The following is a 20,419-nucleotide window of genomic DNA, read 5'->3' on the forward strand; positions in this document are numbered from 1 at the left end:
ACAGTTTATTTCTTGGACTAAATTACAGAAAGACTAGTTATTTTTCAGTCAACCAGTTGGACTGAAGGTCAGTAAGTGCAATTAAGGCTTTAAACAAATTCCAATTTTACATTCTGATCTAAAAAGCAATACGATCATAGTTTTACTAATGTGGACGTTGTTTAACATTGTCTTCTCCTACACATAATGGCCACCAACAACCCTGATATAAAAATCCAGCTCTTATGGATAGTGAGTGACAGAGATCATTTCATTGTGTAACCAAATGGTATGTAATGGCGATCTCAGCCAATTTGGAATCAGTGTTGATACAGAGCAAATTAAAGAGGGAAACTGAAACACATTATTAAATCATTTATTGAAATATAGATCATCTGAATGTACATAAGAATAATGCATATAAACATCAAAAGAATAACATTTGTGTATAAACTACCTATATAACACATACTGTACCATGGAGTATATTTCATACCGTCTTCTTCCCAATCCTCTTCCTACAGCCCCACATTCATGCCATTGTTGCCATGGAAAAATTAAACCCACTCCAGCAAACTATTAGACCCCATTATCTTCATTAGAAACATCAACCCATTAACAAAACAAGCACACGATAAAGCTGAAAGACAGAAAGGTTCAAAAGTGCAATAGTATTTAACGTGCCTGTGGAGTATATCACAGTCAACAGTGGGCACAGGGCTGGGCAGTGAAACAGCTGGGACACACATGACACTCAAACAACCACATGTGACAGTAAAGCTCTTGAAAAAAAAAAAAAAAACACCATTGTGCAGGGACCCACACCGAGTCTGCACATGGTTTGCGATGACATTCGTCTTTCACATGGCATTATTACACCAATCTGTCGTTTCTCGCCATGCGCAAGTGAAATGCTACACTTGTTGGATGTTTATTCGGATATTGAACAGTGTCCGTGAGAGCCTGTGAAGAGGAGACGCTGGTCCTTGCATAACATTTCAATACAACCTTCATAAAATAAAACCTTCACTTGTCACATTGGAACTGCCAAGAAAAACCGGTCCAACTTCTGCCTGGCCTGTACATGGAGACCTCTACACAGAAGACACCTTAACTTTTTCCTCTATTCAAATGAGCAGGTGGTAGCATTACACCAAAATCTGTTTAAAAGCACTAAACATCCTTCTAGTCTAAATGGATCAGCAGCTTGATTTGTAGTCCAGCACATCCTGTCTCTTGAGTGGCTACTTCTAATTCATTTTTTTCATAATATACATAAAAAAATGAAAAACATAAATCATGAAATAGCAGGTTCGTTTGGGCATCTCTACACTTTTCTGCTTCGGTCATTTCTTTGTCATTACAAGATGACAGCTTCTTCAGCTTATTGTCAGTGGTAGATTGGCATGTACAGTTTGCCTTTTTTTGGGTTGAAATTCAGACCTTTAACTGGCCATTTCCGGTCACTGGACGTTCGGGTTAAAATAAAGAGAGCATAAGATAAAGGATGTTTATGTCTATGCATATATTAAAATAGTTATCTTTTAATAATGCCTACAATAACATACTGTTTTAAGCACTGAATATTTGAATAAAATGGGGATTTGAGAATGCGGACGAAATCCCATGTCATGTTAAGTGACAGAATGATTCATTTGCCTCCAACTAAGCACTGAAGTGGTGGTGCTTTTTTCTCTTGACTTTTTTTTTCAAATCAAAGTCACAAAGGTGCATGCAACTTTTAACCTTCTCAATCATATTCTTCATTTTACAACACAGTCTAATCTAATATTCACAAATCTTACATATTTATATGTGCTTGGAAGTAAAAAAATAAATTTAAAATGCTGCATGAATTCAGTCATTAACAAAATATGACCGTATACAAGACAAAAGAATATATACATTTAAATTCAGGGTTTGTGCTTTTCTTTTAAAGTTACTACAGATAGGAATGGTGTGAAGGGAAGAATGCGTGAAATGCTTCCATGTCCTGTTGCAGAATTCATTTGGATCCACGTCTTAAGTGTCTGTAGTGGTTTTTTGGAAGCGTTTTCCCTCTGGAAAACATTTAGTCATTGTTTCATTCTGATGTATCCTTGCTTATCACGCTGTTGTTTGGAATGCCCACAGAAACGCACACAGACACAGAAAATCCTCTGTTGGGAAGTGTGCTCACGAGTAAGTTCCCCCTGGATAACAGTCAAAGTTCCCAGCCACATCCATTCCTGCCTGGTCCTCCAGCAAATATGGGGCAGTTTGCCACCGTTAAAGCAGGGAAGTGGTTTTGTCTTTTGTAGGGGTTGACACTTGAACACTTGAAAATGTCTTCTGGCCTTCTTTGGGGAGGAACTCTTTAGTCTTTGGTCGGATGGATTTCTGAAGTGAAGGGATTACATCACAGGAAGCTGTCTTCCACGAGGTCGCCGGAGTCCAGGCACATCTCGTCCAGCAGGGTGATGTCCTCCAGGGTCTCGCCCTCCCGCTTGGCAAGGGTGGAGCTGCTGGAGCCTGTTTCTATGGCACTTTCCTCAGATGTTTGTGAGCTGTTGAGTACAGAAGAACTGTATGTCAGTGATCAGTTCCTAAATACTTGTACTCCACCTCAAATGACATTTTCTGATTATATTTTCATGTGTGCTAATATTGCATTAGCACACACCCAAGGTACACCCAATGCATTGCATGATGCACTTGGAACAACTAGAAGTTGCAGGATTTGTGAATTTAAAATCAGTTTAATATCTTTTCAGGTTTTCGATTAATTATAATTTTACTTCTGTGGCAACGTGTTGGGGTTTCTGGGGCCAGTACCTGTGGCGGTTCCTCTTGCCGTACTCCTCATCAGACATGGGGTCGAGGTCAGGCAGTGGGATGATGTAGCCACTGTCAGAGCTCAAACGTTGCTCATCGAAGCCACTCTCGCGGTTCTTCAGCTTGCCCTGGTTCTTGTAGATAACACCGATGTATGCATCATCATGGTCCACACACTGCACCCTTGTCACAGCGGGGTGGTCACTCTTCAGGAAGTCACGGTTCACTCGCTCATAGCTCTGCACATGAGAAGGAGATATTTAACAGTCAGCCAGTAACTTCTAACGGCTCCCATGAGTTAAAAATAAGCTCTTATTCTGAATGGCTTGTATGAATGGAATACACTGGACTATTAAAAAAAAATTGCAAAAAAAATTGTGTTCTTCACACTGTAATAATCCAATTTTAATGTTTTTAAAATGATTTTATGCCCTGAAGCTCAGGGGGCGTGTCCACAAAATGTGCTGAAACCACATCCTTTTCTCAAGAGCCAATTACAACGACACAATGAAACACAAGTTCCCTCTAGCAACTTTTTTAGACATACACATTTGATACATTCTAATTGGGACCAGAGGACAATGACCTACTGGACAATCAGCGTCTTTTCTTTTGAAAAGTAACATTTTACATTGCTGAGTAGCATAACCTACAGCTCTGTGCTGCTCTCTGACTCTGATGAAAGTTCCTTTCATGCTAATGCAATTTAACCTTTATGGTCATAAAGTGTTAGGTGGTTCCAGTGCATCAAACCAAAAAAGCTGATAAAGTATAACTCATCAACTCAGAGCATAGAAATAGATCTCAGCATTTCAATTAGACAGCCATTAAATAGAGAAATCAGCTCAGATTGCAGGCCAGATTTGTTTCCTTTTACAGTTATGCAATTAATTACCAGCAATTGTGCAATTGTCATTCAATTGTGCAAGTCATTCTGCTTGTAGTAAATGTCACTCAAGGTCCGCTACCTCCTGCCACATACTCCACCCGCGCAGACATGTGCCGTTTAACAGCAGATGATCTGCGGCTGACTTCTCCCTCCGCTTGCCCGGGAGAACCCGTAAACCGACCACATTTCCCAACACACCCAGGTCCGAGGTGCTATAACAGCGGCAAGTTATTCCACGCGGGGGGAAAAAATCCTGCGCCGTCCATGGAAGCAGGGTTTGATGTGCCATGTGCGGCGTCCGTTTACTGGGGTACTTATGGCTAGCCTGTGGAGCTCAGTCATTAGTGCGGCCGGGCCCGGCTACGCGGATGTCGGCCAGCTGGAGTGCGAGCTCGCTAATTACTGTCAGAGGCACTGGCAGCGGGAACGTTCGCGTAGCCGTGGACCTCGCTGCCTCTTAAATAACAGGAAGTGGTCGGCTTTTTGGGGGTTCGGGTTTAAGGACCTCTTTATTAGTGCCAGGGAAGGATTAGTGAGAATGTGGCAGAGAACTGCAGGAAATGCAGAAGACAGAGCGATGGAAAATGCAGGAATGAAACAGACCAGTGAAAGAATGATAAATGGGGTGAGAAAGAAGTGAGTTTACACTCCGTCTGGGTAAGCCGAGGCCAGAGAGGGAAAATTGAGGGACATCCTCTGAAACATTGAGGAAAGTATGGCGAGAACTAGGAAGTGAACATGTGGTTGAGGTGTACCATCTTGTATCCTGAAGGCAACTGAGAAGCAACAGTCTCGCTCAAGTTGTGGAATGAGGGCCGCTTCTCTGGCTCGCTGTTCCAGCACCTCATCATCATGTCATACCTGTGAGAAAACAGACAAGATCTTCAGCAGAGGAACCCCAGCCAGAACATAATGTAAGCAATTTACAGCATGTACTCAATGTTCGAAATGGAAACATGAAGATTTATGCAAGCAGATGGACTCAGAACGTACACGTCATTGGACGCATGTTCAGGCTGAGCCATTCTGTAGCCACTTTTAATCTTGTTGTAGAAGCTGGAGTCGACTACCATTCCTGGATATGGTGTCCCTCCTGAAAAAGAGAAATAAGCAATCAGCAATGAACTGGATATGGACAAAAATGAATTCTGGACTTTAGCATGTTCAGGGTTCACAGGGTTCATACATACCCAAAGAGAAGATCTCCCACAGCAGGATACCATAGGACCAAACATCGCTCATTGCGGTATAGAGGTTATCAAATATGCTCTCGGGTGCCATCCACTTCACTGGTAGGAAGGTCTGTACATAACAAAAGCAACATGCAATTAATGTAAAGTACTTCATGAACATGCTTAAGATGATTTCAGTTCACTTACGCTTCCTTTGGAGACGTAGTTGTTGTCATGCATGATGTCTCTGGCAAGTCCAAAGTCACAGATCTTTACTATCTTCCCCTGAGACAAAAGAACATTCCTGGCAGCCAGATCTCGATGGACACACTGCAAAGGTGGACAAGGAGTCAATGGTGATTACACTCAATAATTGATTCATATCCTTTTATTCATCTTTTTGCTGGCCACTAACTATCTTCATAAACCCATTTGCCTTATATTTCCATCCTTCTTTCTCTTGTTATTTTCTTGATTTCTAGGTGGTCTTTCCATTTAGAATGAGCCCAGTATTGGACATCCTTGAAAACCCTTCCACCGGCCAGTCCACTAACAGGAATAATCTGAATGCTGCAGAATTAGAAGTTTCCATCCCTTGGGTAATAACAACCCAGCGTTATTCTAGCCTTCAGGCTGCCTCTGGTGCATGAGCTCAGCCTACACACTCATGGTTCTCCCCAACCCCACCATTAAAGGGCCGGCCAGGCGGCGGAACCATCATATTCCAAAACACAAGGCATCCCATAACCTGCCATCATTTCAACAGTTACCACGGAGACATGTGGCCTGGGACCCAGAAAACACATTGCTTTACCCAGACACTGGGAATAGCATGTAAGTGTTTACAGGCACTGATCCTTCTGTGCAAATCTGTGCAGTATTCAGTTGTTCATTACACATTTTTAATGGCTTTTTTCCCCCCACTTTTTATCAATGTTACATGCATAAGATTTTTTTTCAATGACACTATGCGATCCGCTCAATTGTCCACTCACATTTTTGGAAGATAGAAAGTCCATGCCTCGAGCCACCTGATAAGTAAAGCTAAGTAGATCCATTGTTGTAAGACCCTCACTGTCATCAGAGAGGAGACTTTCCACTTCAGACTCTACATGAAACACACACACACACACACACACACACACACACACACACACACACACACACACACACACACACACATCAGATTAGCACAGACTTAGAACCAAAAGATGTGTTTATGTAAAACATACACCAGGCTTTATTTTCAGTCGAGTTACCAATGGCAGGGTGAAGCATGCATTAAGAATTGTGTGCTGCAATTACTCTCTGTAATTGAAGGGTGCATTCAAGGCAATGCCCCATTTAAGCTCTAAAGAGGGTGGACCGCTCCACTATCACCCGTAGGAACAAACTAGACCAAACTTTCGGGATTAAGAAAGCAGTTTGCAAAGATATCACATAGGATTGTGAGTAAAAAAAAAGATGATTGTCAAAGCAAATTGTGTGAAAAAGACCAAAAATATTAATAAATCGGGAGTTGAGGTGTGCATGGAGGATGAAGAAAGACAAAACTGGGGGGAGACTCATACCGCTGAATGCTTTCTGTGGAGAGGGGTGGTCATAGTCTGAACGCTGCACTTGAGAGTACTTGGAGGCTTGGTTCATCTCCAGCATAGGAACATATTGTGTGTTCTCAGCCTGCTTCATGTCCATGTAGTCTCCTTTACCCTCAAATGAGAGGATCACATAGCTGCACAGACACACCCACAAAAAGAAAATTGTTTCATGTAATGCCACTGAAGTGGAAGGTGTAGGTGCATCATGTTCATACCAGACACAGTACTCAGCGATAACGCACAGCCGAGATCACGAGTGTGACACTCAAAACACTTTCCTTCATTAAAATATATGGTAAGGAAAAGCAGTTGTCACTGGAGGTACAGATGAGGTGACAAATAGATGTGAGTGGGTAGGCCATAAAAACAAGATCAGAATGAATCAACAGAGCCTTGCTGGCCCCATTACTGTTTAACTGACTGTTGGTAAGGAAAATCCGCTGGAAAGTGCCTCACCCAACACAATCTCAAATCGAATTAGGACAAAATGAACTCTTCAGACACGTGTGATTTCCAAATATTCCTGATTAGTGTCAGATGCCTCTGTGTTAAAAACATACAAGTGACTCTCATATGTAGCCCACCTCCTTGTACTCTCATCCGCAGGGTTGATGCCAAAGATGTCCAGCTCCTTCTTGCCTTTTTCTGTGTGGTGGCTGAGGAAGCTGTCTCTGTTCTTATGCAGGTAGTTGACCAGGTCGCCATAGAAACAGTACTCAGTGATGATGTAGATGGGCCCTAAAAAAAGAGACAGGGCACAGTTGTCAGTCTGCAGGCTAAACTTATCACCGGCTCATAAAAGATTCTAAAAGCCCAGCGAGGAGAGAGGGATTTAATATGGCAATTAAAAAGAAACCATGTAAACATTCCAAAGTCAGGTCAGTGAGTCATGAAATCAGTAGATGCAGAAAGCACTGCAAGCACTGTTATATGTAATATATAGTATAAATGTAATAACAGTATATATGTAAGTTACATATAACTGTGCAACCAGTTACGTAAAAAAATCTCTGCAGTAGTTAGAGGGACAGTCCCCCTGGAGACACTCAGGGTTAAGTGTATTGATTAGGTACACAATGGTAGTAAGTGGGGTTTGAACGTGTGACTTTGCGGCCTTCTGGCCCATAGGCGAGCGTGTCACCTACTAGGCCACTACTTCCAAAAGGGGGGGTTATTGCTTATCCCTGCTGCCTTACCATGTCTCTGTTCTACTCAATATTTCCTCATCACACCTGCATACGTAAGGGCATGAATGATGCAGGACTCCATAGCCTCTCTTTGTTGCTCATACAGTTCAAATTGGTGTAAGAGAGGGATTCCAAGTGTCGGTTTTTTAAGATATATTTATTTTTTGGAACCGATTAGGAACCTAAAAGATAATGTAAAATGCCAGTTCTCACTTTTACTCCTATATCCAAAGTGACTTATAATCAGTAGTTACAGGGACAGTCCCCCTGGAAACACTCAGGGATAAGTGTCTTGCTCAAGGACACAATGGTAGTAAGTGGGGTTTGAACATGAAACTTATTGAAACTCTTAGCTATTGGTACTTGGTACTTGTAGTCAGTCTAATAAAAACCTGTTATCGGCGCATCCCTTTGTGATCAAGTCATCAAAGTGAAGTGATTGTCACATGTGATACACAGCAGCACAGCACATGGTGCACACAGTGAAATTTGTCCTCTGCATTTAACCCATCACCCTGAGTGAGCAGTGGGCAGCCATGACAGGCACCCGGGAGCAGTGTGTGGGGACGGTGCTTTGGCATCTCAGTGGCACCTTGGCAGATCGGGATTCGAACCGGCAACCTGATTACAGGGCCGCTTCCTTAACCGCTAGGCCACCACTGCCCCTGTTTTTGTTAATCGGATGTCATTTGCTGATATGCAGGTTCTTACCTGATTTGGTACAGGCCCCGAGCAGGTTGACAATGTTAAGGTGGGGTCCCAGGTGAGTCATGATTTTCAGCTCAGACATGAGCGCCTGCTTCTCACTGGAGCGAGCCGTCGCTACAACGCACAACACAGACACGAGCTCACTCACTCCACCCGACTCCACAGCGCGGCAGGAGCAAGGCTATGAGATGGTGACAGGACGCGCGACTCACGTTTCAGCATCTTCACAGCAACTTTCATCACAGGTTGGGAGCGACTGAGGCCATAAGCAGTGCCCTCCACCACCTTGCCAAAGGCTCCTGAGCCTAGAACGCGACCTGAGGTGTGACAAGGGCATTTTAGGTTCACATTCCTTTACACACAGTGGGGCATAATTCTTTGACTCTATGTAAGACAAATATCACACACACTATTTTTGCCAATCTGAATTCTTCAATTAAAGTGCTAGCATAGTCCTGAGATGTGTACAGTAAAGACAGCAGTTGTGATGTTCACTGTCAGACCCATGTACATAGAGTATTAGATAATGTAGAGAACAGGAAATGGAGGAGAATGGAGGAATTCTTTCAATTCACCATACCCTCTTCATCACTTAATTTCTCTCCTCTTTGCTTCTAAATCACTTCATCTGTTTTTCAGATTCAAACCATATTATCTATATTTTCGCAGTCACAACACAATTTGTCCCAGGTCATGACCTCCGAGGAGCTTGAACAGCTTCTGTTCTCAATATAGTCCCCATGGATTAAATTATCCAGCTCCGCATGCAATACATTAGCACATCAACCAAAGGTTTGCTGGAACACACTCTGGCCAGGGGGGTGACTAGCACTAAAACATGAGCTGCTCACCCAGGACCAGTCCATCACGTGGGAACTCCCACCGTGAGTCATAGGGCAGTTGCATGGGGTCCACATAGATGTACTCATGTCCATCAGGACTGACGGACTCGATCACCCGCCATCTGATCTCGTAACGAGGCTTCTACAAGGCAAACAGGTAACAGAGGTGTAAAAATCTGCTGCAGTACAGGATTGTATAACCGAGGCGGCCGTGGCATCCAGTCACTGTGCTTCTTGCTCTTCTCTTGTTGTGCTCAGGGAATGCAGAAGTGCACATGACCGAATGGTCGTGAAGGAGTAACTTTGACAAAAGATGAAACGAGGAGGCGAGGTGGATAAAACGAATGAATGAGTGAGTGAGTGTGTACCTGCTTCCAAATAATGACCAGCACTATGAGAGAGATGATGACAATGACGAGCAACACCAGCACAGCGGCCGCCACCGTCAGCTCTGAGTGAGGACCTGAACGTGAGACAGACAGTGTGAGCAACACGCACACAGCTCTCAGTCACACTAAAACCAAGACACATGAAGAAACACCATCCTCAGCTTTTAAAGAGAATCAGCGAAATACACAAAGCACAACACTAGAGCACACAACAACAGCAGACATAAGCGCAAATACAACACACCACTCTTAGTAACGAGTGAAGACACACACACACACACACACACACATACAGACACATTGCACACGAAACCTTGAAGCACAGTTTGTGAGTGGCTAGTGAAATGCTGTACGTGTGTAACGTATGGGCGGTTTTGGTAGTTGACCTGCGTCAGGTTGACATGCCACACCGGGAACAGAAACTCTTACCACTGGCCACCAGCTTGACCTCCCTGGAGACGGAGCCCATGTCATTTTTGGCCAGGCAGCGCACGGCCAGCGTGCTCTCCAGGTGGCCGAAGACCACGTGACTCTCCAGCTGGCTGTCCTGGTTAATGTGGGCATCCACGGTGGTTTCGGTTGAGTTGACGGGAAGGGGAGTCCACTGGGAGGAGTCGTTGGCGCAACTGAGGGATTATTGGGCGATCACAATTGTCAAGGAAATGAAGCAAGGGAAGGCAACAGCATGAACGGATGGATGCGCTTACCTTTTAAGGTTTTTACAGACGAACCAGTCCACCTCAGGGACAGGATGCCCAGCAGCTATGCACACAACAGCCTGTCCAGCTGCAGATCCATGATGGAGGTCCATCAGGTCCACTATGGCAGCAGGAACTGGAAACCAATTTCACAACTTGAAAGAGGACTGGGCAAAAAAAATCAGCTGAAATGGTGTGAAAGAAATATTATGCAGGGCAGAAAATGAGTGCCGGTGTTCACCTTTGACCTGTAGGTTGAAGTGGAAGCTACTGTTGTGGTTGCCACTCTCTGCTCTGACCGTGTAGTTCCCACTGTCCTCTGCTTTGGCTCGGATCAGAGTTAGAACGCTCTGAAATCTAAACCGAACAAATCTAATCAAATGCCTGAAAGCAACAACAACAGAGATTTCTGGACGAACGAGAGATTGTCCCTAGCCAGGCTCGCAGGACAACTACCCTACCTGGTCTCACTGATCTGGCGAAGGCTGGTGGTGATCTCAGCTGAATTTTCTCCAAGAGAAAGCCCATCCTTCAGCCATGCTACACGAACACCGGGGAAAGCCTCAACGTCGACCTTAAACTCCCGAACCTCATCAAGCTCAGCCACCTCTAGTGGAGTGAATGCAGGAGCTAGTGACACGAATGGGCTCTCTGGAAATAGGAAAGAACATGGGAGAACATGTGAGCAGCAGTCCATAACAAACATCTCCTAAATAAATGTTCCCTAGAGATGCACAACTAAGAGAAAATGGGCACCGTAAACAGTGACGGTGAGCTCTTTGGTTTGGCTCTCGTTCGTCTCAATGGCAGTAATGGTGCAGGCGTAGACACCACTGTCTTTCACGGAGACGTCGGCCACGGTCAAGGTGTAGTTGATGGTCATGTCTTTCCGGTTCTCCTTCACCTCCTTCACACCACGACCAGCCTGAAGAAAAGTAAGAGGAGAGCATTCTTGGTTGAGCTCTTGTAACAGATGTCAAATCTAATGGTGGATTGATTAAGTGGAGCTCACTATTTGGCCTGGGTATTTCCAGTGGTCTTCCAGCAGATGACTGCCTTTTGCCACACAGCTCAGTCTGAAAGTATCTCCCACCAGAAGAGCTGTCCTCTCTGACACCAGCCGAACCTGCAGATCGACACCACCTGGCATTTCCAGATGAGAAAGGAAGGAAGGGGTAAGAATCTTCTGTCATAATGTCACCCAATTTGAATTGTTTATACAGTAACTAAATCAAAAACTGGAGCGTACCTGGCCAGCCATGGACTATGTACTCCTCGCTGAAGTGGACATCTCCATTAATGAGTGCTTTGCACATGTAGCTACCAGCCCCAAAGAGACCAATGAAGCCCTCCCTGGGGTCGTACTTTGCGTTCACCAGCTGCTGGGTCTCTATGTTCACCAGTGAAACTTCAGCATTTGGGTCTGACACCACGCAGGGAATCTGCATCTCATCATGTTCGGCCAAAACATGCTTGCTCAACGGGTCCATTGAGGGTACAAACGGAAAATCTGGGTCTGAGGGAAATGCAAGTACATAGACGTTTGGGAGACAAAATGGTCAAAACTGTTGGGCTGCACAAATGGACAATTCATCAACTTTAAACGGGAACGTGGCTGGAGTTCCAGAACTAACAGCCTACAGCCAATCGGGTTTTTGGTTGCCATGTTTTTCATGTCCTTGCTGTAATTCTTGATGTACACATTTTGTTTTTGTTTTTTTTCATTCAGTGTGAAATCAACCTGCCTTGAATTTCCTCCATGCAGTTGTGATGTTATCGAGTGGAGTGTAACAATTGAGATTAACCACAAAAGAAATCCTGTTTTCCAGGTTTGCCTGCATATTTGCTTACCTGGCACATAGACATAGATGGAGCTTCCCTTCATTTCGAACGTTTGATTGCCTCCAGGGTAGAAGCAGAAGTATTCTCCCGTGTGCTCTCCAGTGGCTTGTTCAATGGCCACCGTGCTGACATACAGGTCGTGCTTGTACACCATGTTTATATTGGATACCGGCACAGGGGTGTCCCACTTCATTGCAGCCACGCCCCGGCAGGTCAGCCTGAATGCTGAGTGAAGGCTCACAGTGAGCTCATCTGTCTGTGGCCAGAGCACAGGAGCTTCAGACAAGGACACTGCTGGACTGGGATCTGAAACATATCCAGTCAGGAATAAAATCACTTATACCCAGACAGCACGGGTACATAAAAATAAAATAAACTATTTTATAAAAATCAAATGACTGCATGTTCGATGAGGTCCTTACTCTCAAATTATCATGTAGGCATCATTGTAGGCTGGAGTGTATTGCCAGTCACAAAAAAAACTGTCTAGCTCAGCCATACTTAATGCACCAAATTGGTCTCCACATATATCTCGACACTTTACAACCATGGATGGTAGTGGCCTAGTGGGTAATGCACTCGCCTATGAACCAGAAGACCCAGGTTCAAATCCCACTTACTACCACTGTTACTACCATTGTTGTCAACCCTAAGTTGCTCCAGGGAGACTGTCCTTGTCCCTGTAACTATTGATTGTAAGTCGCTTTGGATAAGGGCGTCTGATAAATGCTGTAAATGTAATGTAAATGTAAGTGTGTGTGATGCATCAGGTGTATTTGATGTAGTGGAATATGCAGAATGCACACACCTTGGACCATGAGCTCAAATGAAAAGCGAACAGAATGTGGGGGATTGGAAGCAATGATGCTGTATTTGCCGCTGTCTTCCCCAATTGGATGTCTAAGAGTTAGGACACTCTGATACCTGAAAAAAAAAAAAGATCGACAGTAGAGTTTGTCAGTTCGTGGAAGCCAACCTTCTCCTTCCCAAATGCTACATGCCTCAATGCATTGTTCCAAATCACCCTTCCTAATCATGCAAGGCTTGAAATGAAACCTTCTGGAGGGGGATGCACAGGAAGAGGTCTGAAAATCACTGGTGGGGAGTGTCTAGGTTTCAAAAATTTGGAGACATCAGCCCTGCTCACCTGAGGTCCTCTACCCGGGTCGTGCTGATATGCACAAATTTGCTCTTTTCCAGCGGCGAGTTGTCTTTCAGCCAAACCACCTTTGGAAATGGCTCGGCGTTGATGAAGATGGTGAACTCCGTCTCTTCCAGCAGTGGGACGATCTCCAACATGTCTATACCACTGTGGTCTAATGTGACAAAAGAGTTCTTCTCTAAAGATGTCGAGAGAAAATGAGAGAGGGAACCGAACTGATTAAAGTTGAAAGTGAAGTGATTGTCATTGTGATACACAGTACAGCACACGCTGACACAATGAAATGTGTCCTCTGCTTTTAACCAGTCACCCTTGGTGAGCTGTGGGCAGCCATCACAGGCGCCCAGGGACCGAGTTGCTCACACATCTGTTGAACCCATCACCCTCATCAGCTCAGATGGGTAAAGCAGAGGACCCCTTTAATGATGAGAGTAACCATGACATTATTACTACGATGGCTGTCCTTTTAGGTGATGCATCATTTGGGGTTTTTGTATGTAAGATCTAGATGCTTTGGTCCCGTCAGGAGATGCCCTGAATTTACCATAGATGCTGATGGCCACTTGGCTCTTCCTCGACTCTCCTGTGAGGTTGTTGTGGACGATGCACTCGTACGAGCCGCTGTCCTGAGCCGAGGCCAGTGGGACGCTGAGGATATACAGCACTTTATCGGGAAGAGTCTGTTTCAACAGAATCGCACCCATAGCCTGAGGGGGAATGAGAGAATGAAGATGATTACACACTCAGCAGTGCACATGCAAACCACCAAACTCACACACACACACACACACACACACACACACACACACCAGCTATCTATATTTTGCTGTGTTTTCTCCAGCCTTGGTAGCCCTTGTTGTTCTTGTCCTCCAGATTCACATGTCTGCTGTTCAGTTCTGTAGGTCAGGAATTGGGAACCATTCCTAAAGCCCACTGGAGCTCGGCACAGATAAATCAGCCGAGCGGAGAGTCTTGAAAGGCTGTAATCAGGGCCCGAGGCTCGCTACCAGCTCTGCAAAAGGGCTTTACAGGAGCCCCGCACAAAACCAGACGTCTGTGGACGCTCGCTAGAGACCCGCAGCTTTCGGCTTCCACCCGTGCACGAGTCTGGATAAACAGGCTTACCCACGGCGAGATGCGCGGCTATGCAGTTTACGTCCCTTAAACGGACACACTCGGGTGGCCCCCGCGCACCAACGCGGTCAGCGGGTCCCACACATTTCTTTCTGATCCCGTTTTCTTTTCAGTCAACAAGAAGGGACGTTCTCTGTTCTTTTTTCTTTCCGACTAGGAGAAAACTCGACGTGCAGCACGACAGACATACCGGCGACAGGCGGGCAGAGAGGCCCCCCGGGGACACAGGTAAAGGAAAGCGAGGCGCTGCTTGCCTGTTCTCGCGGGTGGAACCACAGCTGATGGTACTCGGGGCCCACAGGAGCCTCGCATGTGAGGTTGAAGCCATCGTTCGCCCTCACTGCCTTCTCACTGGCATGCAGCTCGACATGGAAGTCCCTCTTCGCTTTCGAGTCTGAGAAAGGCGACAGTAGCACGAGAGCGGATTTGAAAGAGTTGCATTCGCCCTACTTAGGTGTAGCAGAAGGGAGAGAGAAACGCGAGAAACGTACCGGCTCGGTGATGTACGGTGTACGTGGAACTCTTTCTCGTCACGCCGCTGATTTCAGTTTCACACACGTACTGGCCAGATGAGAAGTTGCCAATAAAACCCACTTTGTTGTCGTAGAAACCCAGTAACTCCGCTCCACTCGGAAGACTCCTGAGTACAACGTGGGACTCAGGGTTGGTAACTCGGCAGGGAATAGTGTTGCCTGTGCTGTCTGTCTCTACTTCGGCATCTTCGCCGTTGTCAGGAATAAATGGGATGTCAGGATCTTTTTTTTTTTTTTTGAAAAAGACAAAATTCAAATGTCACTGACAATCGAATTAAGCATCAAAATTGTAGATCATCCAGTAAATTTGGATGGCTTGTGTTACCTGGCACAAAAATGTATATTTCAGCCAAGTCCTCCTCTCCATGTTCATATTCTTCTTGGCCCTCGTGTTTCGATTCATATATGCAGCTGTAGTATCCGGTATGATAGGCGGCAGCGTCATAGATCAGCAGGGTAGCGGTAAAATACCCGGGAAGGTCGTGGGTGTTGGGTGGTAAAGGGTCATCCCAGACCACATTCCTTTGCCCAGTGCAGCTGATGTTGAATCTGGAGTGCAGGTCCAGCACAATCTCATCCTGGTCCGAAACTATGGTTGGTGGATCACAACGGGCAACCTGAAGGCCTAGACAAAGTATTACTTCAAATGATTCCCTGTACACAGACGATCGAAACATGTTCACATTTTTATTACATTTTTATTTCTAACTATGGTAATGTGACAAATGCAATGGTAATGGCTGGAATTTCTATAATAATTGTAAATTAATGATATAGGTCATGAATTAATACAAAATCCTTATACCTGACAGCACACCAAGCAGCATAACCCCAAAAACGAGGCGGGTCCTCGAAGCACCCATGGTCACGACTGCTGTGCTCAGCTGAAGAGAGAAAAATACTATATTAACAATACACCAGTTGTTCTAAAAAAAAAAAATCACTATAAGTTCTACTGTTAAGTAATGTGAGAAAATGTAATTTCAGTCTCAGGTCTCAGGTAGGTACATTTCTACAAAAAAAAAATCCATGTTTTCCATTAAGCGTAAAACCAGGTGCTGGACTGTAAAAAAAAGAAGAAGAAGAAAAAAAGAATAATCGGCAGCAGAACACGGTTTGGACAGGTTGACTTCCAGGTTAGGTCCATAAAAAAAAGTTGGACGCTGTTGAATTACCAGGAGGCGGCCAAGTGGGGTGCTGTGGAAGCCCCTTCTTCCGCGGATACCCCGAGGATCCGCCAGGGGGAGACAGACTACGCGCCATGCCCGCCCTTTTACTGAAGGGCCCGAGGGGCCACGAACACGCGTTCACAATTCACTGCACACGATTAGCACACGAATGTACTAAATAACGCAGATAAGTCGTTTTTTTACGGTGGTTTTTGACTGTTGTTTTAATGCTGAAAGCGCTTCTCTTATTGACGTCGTGGATTAAAAAGTCGAATCACTTTTGTCTCTGAGATCTGGATATATAAGAGGGAAAAGTTGCTTTTGACTGGGTAGGAAACGAAATAATCGCCTTGTGTTGGAATTTGGTCATTTCCATGTAGAAAACGTTTACAGGACGGCCGAAAATATTAAGTTTAAAACTTCTTTTTTCTACGCGGAGGGTCTGTAACAGAGTAGAAAACAGACAACCACTGATCTGACTCCCAACATATCGGACCCCAGCGATCTCTCGGGCTTCTCCTGCCTTGTTTAATTACCCGTAATTAACCCGCAATTAACCACAGTGATCAGATGTAATTGCTCGGCTCCGATTTCTCTGCGCGCAAACGTGGAAAAGGCTGTCGCGGGAATTCACGCGCGACGAGTCGACCCGCGAATCGCCGCCGTGGAACAGGTCCCGCTGGTTCCCGTTGATAACGGGACGGGGGACGGGGGGGGTGCGTGTCCAGGTCGGTTTGGGGACAACCGAGAACGGCGCTTTGACGGACCTTCACACTCATCCTGATAATGAAAAAAAAAACAATCCAAACCGCGCGAATCCCTTATCCCTGGGAATAAAATATGGGACCCACTGGCGGGAATAAAAAAACAGCCACGCGCAATGGTGGGGGGGGTCCGGGTTTTTTTTATTGTGTCAATTCACGACGTTTCGCCGAAGTAGCAGGAAATCAGTAAAAAAAAAATTATAATCCCTCCGCAAACGAGCGCTCCGAGGGTCCGGTCCGGGACCAATTAAATTCGATTTTTTTTCCTCCACTGCGTATAATTTCCACGCCGGTCCAAAGATGACGTCCGGTCGCCGCGAACAAATCCACGGCGAAGGAGATGTGGCGTCCTGGCCGGGAGCGCATTCCGCCACAGATCCCCGGAGCGCCGCACCGCTTCTCCTCCTGGACCCCCGTAACGCTCCCGCATTCTGCAGGATTCCACAGGAACGTATTCCCCGCGAGTCCGGATGCCAGATAAGAAACTTTCTGGAGACGCTCGTCGCGTCAGTTGCAAAGCGCAATAAAAAATGCAAATGAAATGAACAGGAATAAATCCTCCGGAAAGACAAAAATGCGCCACAAACTAAAACTAAAGTGAAAAAAACAAAAAGCATTTTTTTTTTAAAATTGATGTTGCACACTCCGAAAAGTGTTTAAAAGTATCGTAATCCTATGTTAAATATGCGACCTTCCATAACGTCCGCCTTTATTTTAAAAATAAATGTGAATTGCTGAAAAGAAGTGTTTTTCTAATGAAATGCGCGATCTGTGACGATACCTGTTGAAATGGTTTAATTTGCCTTAATTAAAAATGTAAATGAGTTCGGTAATCCGCGCTCCTCTCCGCTGGACTCCGCGTCCGCCGAGCGAATGCGCCTCAGCCGCGGCGGCGCGTAATTGATTCGGCGTAACAGTCCATCCTTCCAAAGAACTAATCATCTGGCGCAAAGTAAATAACTTTCAGGAAACGGACAACCCCCCCCCTCCCTGCGTTCCCCGCCCCTCCCCTCCCCAGCCCCGCCCCTCGCCTCCCCAGCCCCGCCCACCGAACCAGGGCGCCTTTCAAAATAAAAGCCCGAGCTTTCTGCGCCCTGAGTGAATAGAAAATAATATTCGTGTTATTTTTTTAACGTAGAACGGAAAATCCCGTATTGGGCGTCAATAACGTAATAAAAGGATGAATAAATGAATGATGTAAATAATTAAGGAGATAGATTTTTTTTTTTCTTAATATAAAACTGCCCACAGTTGAAATCGTAGCGGTTTCATTTCTGTTTGTCGACCACGCAATGTGGAATGTTCACACAAAAAAACTGCTGCCCCCGCACCTCCGGACTTGTACGGCCGCGCCGGACGCGCCTACAGGGGGCGCTCTAACACCATAAACATGGCGACCCGCATTAAAACGCCGGCGCGGCCTTCAGTCTGGCGAGTTTGGACCTCTGGAGCGCCGAGGTCCTCCGACAGGGTGTAGAAGAGACACTTTTGGGGGGTGTAAATTGCTGGGTTCCCCCACCCTCCCCGAAGCCGAGTCTGCCCCGCAGTGATCCCTCGCGGGGACGCGCACATCTCCAGTAGTTCCGCCGATTGGTTCCACATGTTCTCCTCGACGGAACGCGCACGTAGAACAGCGTCCTTTGTTCTCCTAACAAAGGACCCAGTGGAGCGGGTCGAAAAGTCGACTGTTCTTTTTTTACATTTTTTACAGTAGTTAAATATTAGAACCAAGAACACATCGAACGTCTTATTTCGACCCCAGTGTGGGGTTCGATTTGCGGGGTACAGTCCGGGGAAGGGCGCGTCTAATGTTCAATTTTCCTCACGGAAACCGAGCTTTAACTGGTAACGATTCGCATCTTGTTGGGTTTACCAGGGTGCGAACTTTTCAACAGTTCTGCTACTCTGGTCGACGACTGTTACGTAACGGGATTCACGTCGGCCGAGAATTCCGCTTTCATGACGAGTGGGATGTCGACTGTGTGTGTGAGAGGGGTCAACTCACATTTCATATGTATTTTATTGTGTATCGTACATTATCATGTGGATAAATCATAGAGGGGCACGAAGTGGCAAGACGGGGTCTATTCTGCCAACGTCCACGGGGGGGCGTGTGCCATGGAGGCATGGCCTCTCAGGTCTCAGCTCGAAACAAAAAGACCAGGCATCTAAAATTTAATATAAAACAGAATATTCTTGATATTAAAGGAAAACTCAACAGTAAAGAAATGGTCATGGTCGTTATTTACCATTATTAATGGACAGAACTAAAACCAGCAACAACATATTGAAGTGTTCCTACATCTCTGTGAAGACATAGGGTGTAGCATATATTTCAAATTACCTTTACATTTCTTAAGTCTAAACCCTAATACCATACCTGAGAAAATAGGTTTTCGTTATAAGAATGTTGACTTTTTTTGGCTCTAATTAAGATATAAACACACACACACACACACACACACACACACACACACACACACACAGAGAGACGCACACACAGGAAAGTTAAGTGCTCTTCAGAACCATTGAAAATAAAATAAACAGTAAAATTAAAGATTAACCTTAACAGGCACTAATGGAAACCTGATTTTGTTGAATGATTAAAATGTGCCACACAGCGCAGTTTTCATCATACATCAAAACCGTACAGTTCTAGTAAAGGGTCAAAAAGTGACCCCATCATTATGCTGAGTGGTATAAAAAGATGGCTGTAATAAATATAAACATTGGGCACATCATTTCGCTGCTTCTTGGCCTCTTCTGCGTCCATGAAGTGGTTGTCACCGCTCGGAACTGATGGCTTCAACTGGCTTCAGAGTGCGGCGCTGTCCAGCGTCCTGAAAGCGACCCCCGGTCTCCGTGCCACTCTGACCTCTGAGTTGGCGAGCGGCGGCCATCCGGAAAAGCTTCTGGTTTGGTCGAGTCGGTCCCCGTTCCCGTTAAGTCGCGTCTTTTTATCGCGAGAAAGCGTTGGCCTGTTTTGTTGATTGACGTTACCAGGCGACAAGGCTTTTGCGCCACCACGAGTGACAGGGTGACTGTTTGCACAAATAAAGGGTAGGCATACAATAATCCAGACGCCAGATATTGTCCCCTTCGAAGTCCACCTCACACTAGACTCACCCCGCGAAAAAGGGTTTTATCGACACGCACACGCCCTCAGATTAAACAGGAGCACAGGTCGTGGCCACGACTACCGGGCCAACGTCGGAACGAGTGGGACCGAGCACGTGGTCACACCACACCATCCATCCTCTAAACTTAAACAATGGCTTCCCGTGGTGAGGGCGGGATCGAAAAAAATAAAAATAAGACTTTCACAGCATCCGTTTTGAAATGACATTTAAACACGAATCCCACGGGTTTCTCTAAAATCTCTTTTACATCCAAAGTCTCGGGCTTCGGAATGTGTCCCCCCCCCCAGGACTGTGCCTGGGGAACAACGAATTCGACAATCAGTGTGAAATAGGCAAGTGACGCGAGCGCATGCGCAAACCAGTGCAGCCAGACGTCAAATATCGCGCACTTAATATAAT

General features: G+C 45.5%; 1 protein-coding gene across 1 annotated transcript; it reads right to left on the reverse strand.

Annotated features, from left to right (window-relative positions):
- Nucleotides 1-339: 339 nt before the first annotated feature.
- On the reverse strand, nucleotides 340-17,814 carry pdgfra (platelet-derived growth factor receptor, alpha polypeptide). Its single transcript, XM_028999780.1, has 29 exons — nucleotides 17,662-17,814; nucleotides 15,753-15,831; nucleotides 15,273-15,572; nucleotides 14,906-15,169; nucleotides 14,669-14,808; nucleotides 13,825-13,987; nucleotides 13,266-13,458; nucleotides 12,927-13,042; nucleotides 12,128-12,424; nucleotides 11,526-11,792; nucleotides 11,289-11,419; nucleotides 11,033-11,201; nucleotides 10,738-10,927; nucleotides 10,518-10,633; nucleotides 10,286-10,412; nucleotides 10,008-10,204; nucleotides 9,558-9,652; nucleotides 9,199-9,331; nucleotides 8,560-8,664; nucleotides 8,351-8,461; nucleotides 7,037-7,190; nucleotides 6,426-6,586; nucleotides 5,850-5,962; nucleotides 5,062-5,184; nucleotides 4,873-4,984; nucleotides 4,676-4,775; nucleotides 4,438-4,543; nucleotides 2,794-3,032; nucleotides 340-2,525 (listed from the first exon to the last, which is right to left on the reverse strand). Exons 2-29 carry the CDS (start codon nucleotides 15,808-15,810, stop codon nucleotides 2,378-2,380), a joined length of 4,428 nt encoding a protein of 1,475 aa, XP_028855613.1. The 5' UTR covers nucleotides 15,811-15,831; nucleotides 17,662-17,814; the 3' UTR covers nucleotides 340-2,377.
- Between the last annotated feature and the right edge of the window lie 2,605 nt (nucleotides 17,815-20,419).

This window comes from Denticeps clupeoides, chromosome 13 (genome assembly GCF_900700375.1).
Source record: "Denticeps clupeoides chromosome 13, fDenClu1.1, whole genome shotgun sequence".
Lineage (NCBI taxonomy): Eukaryota > Metazoa > Chordata > Actinopteri > Clupeiformes > Denticipitidae > Denticeps > Denticeps clupeoides.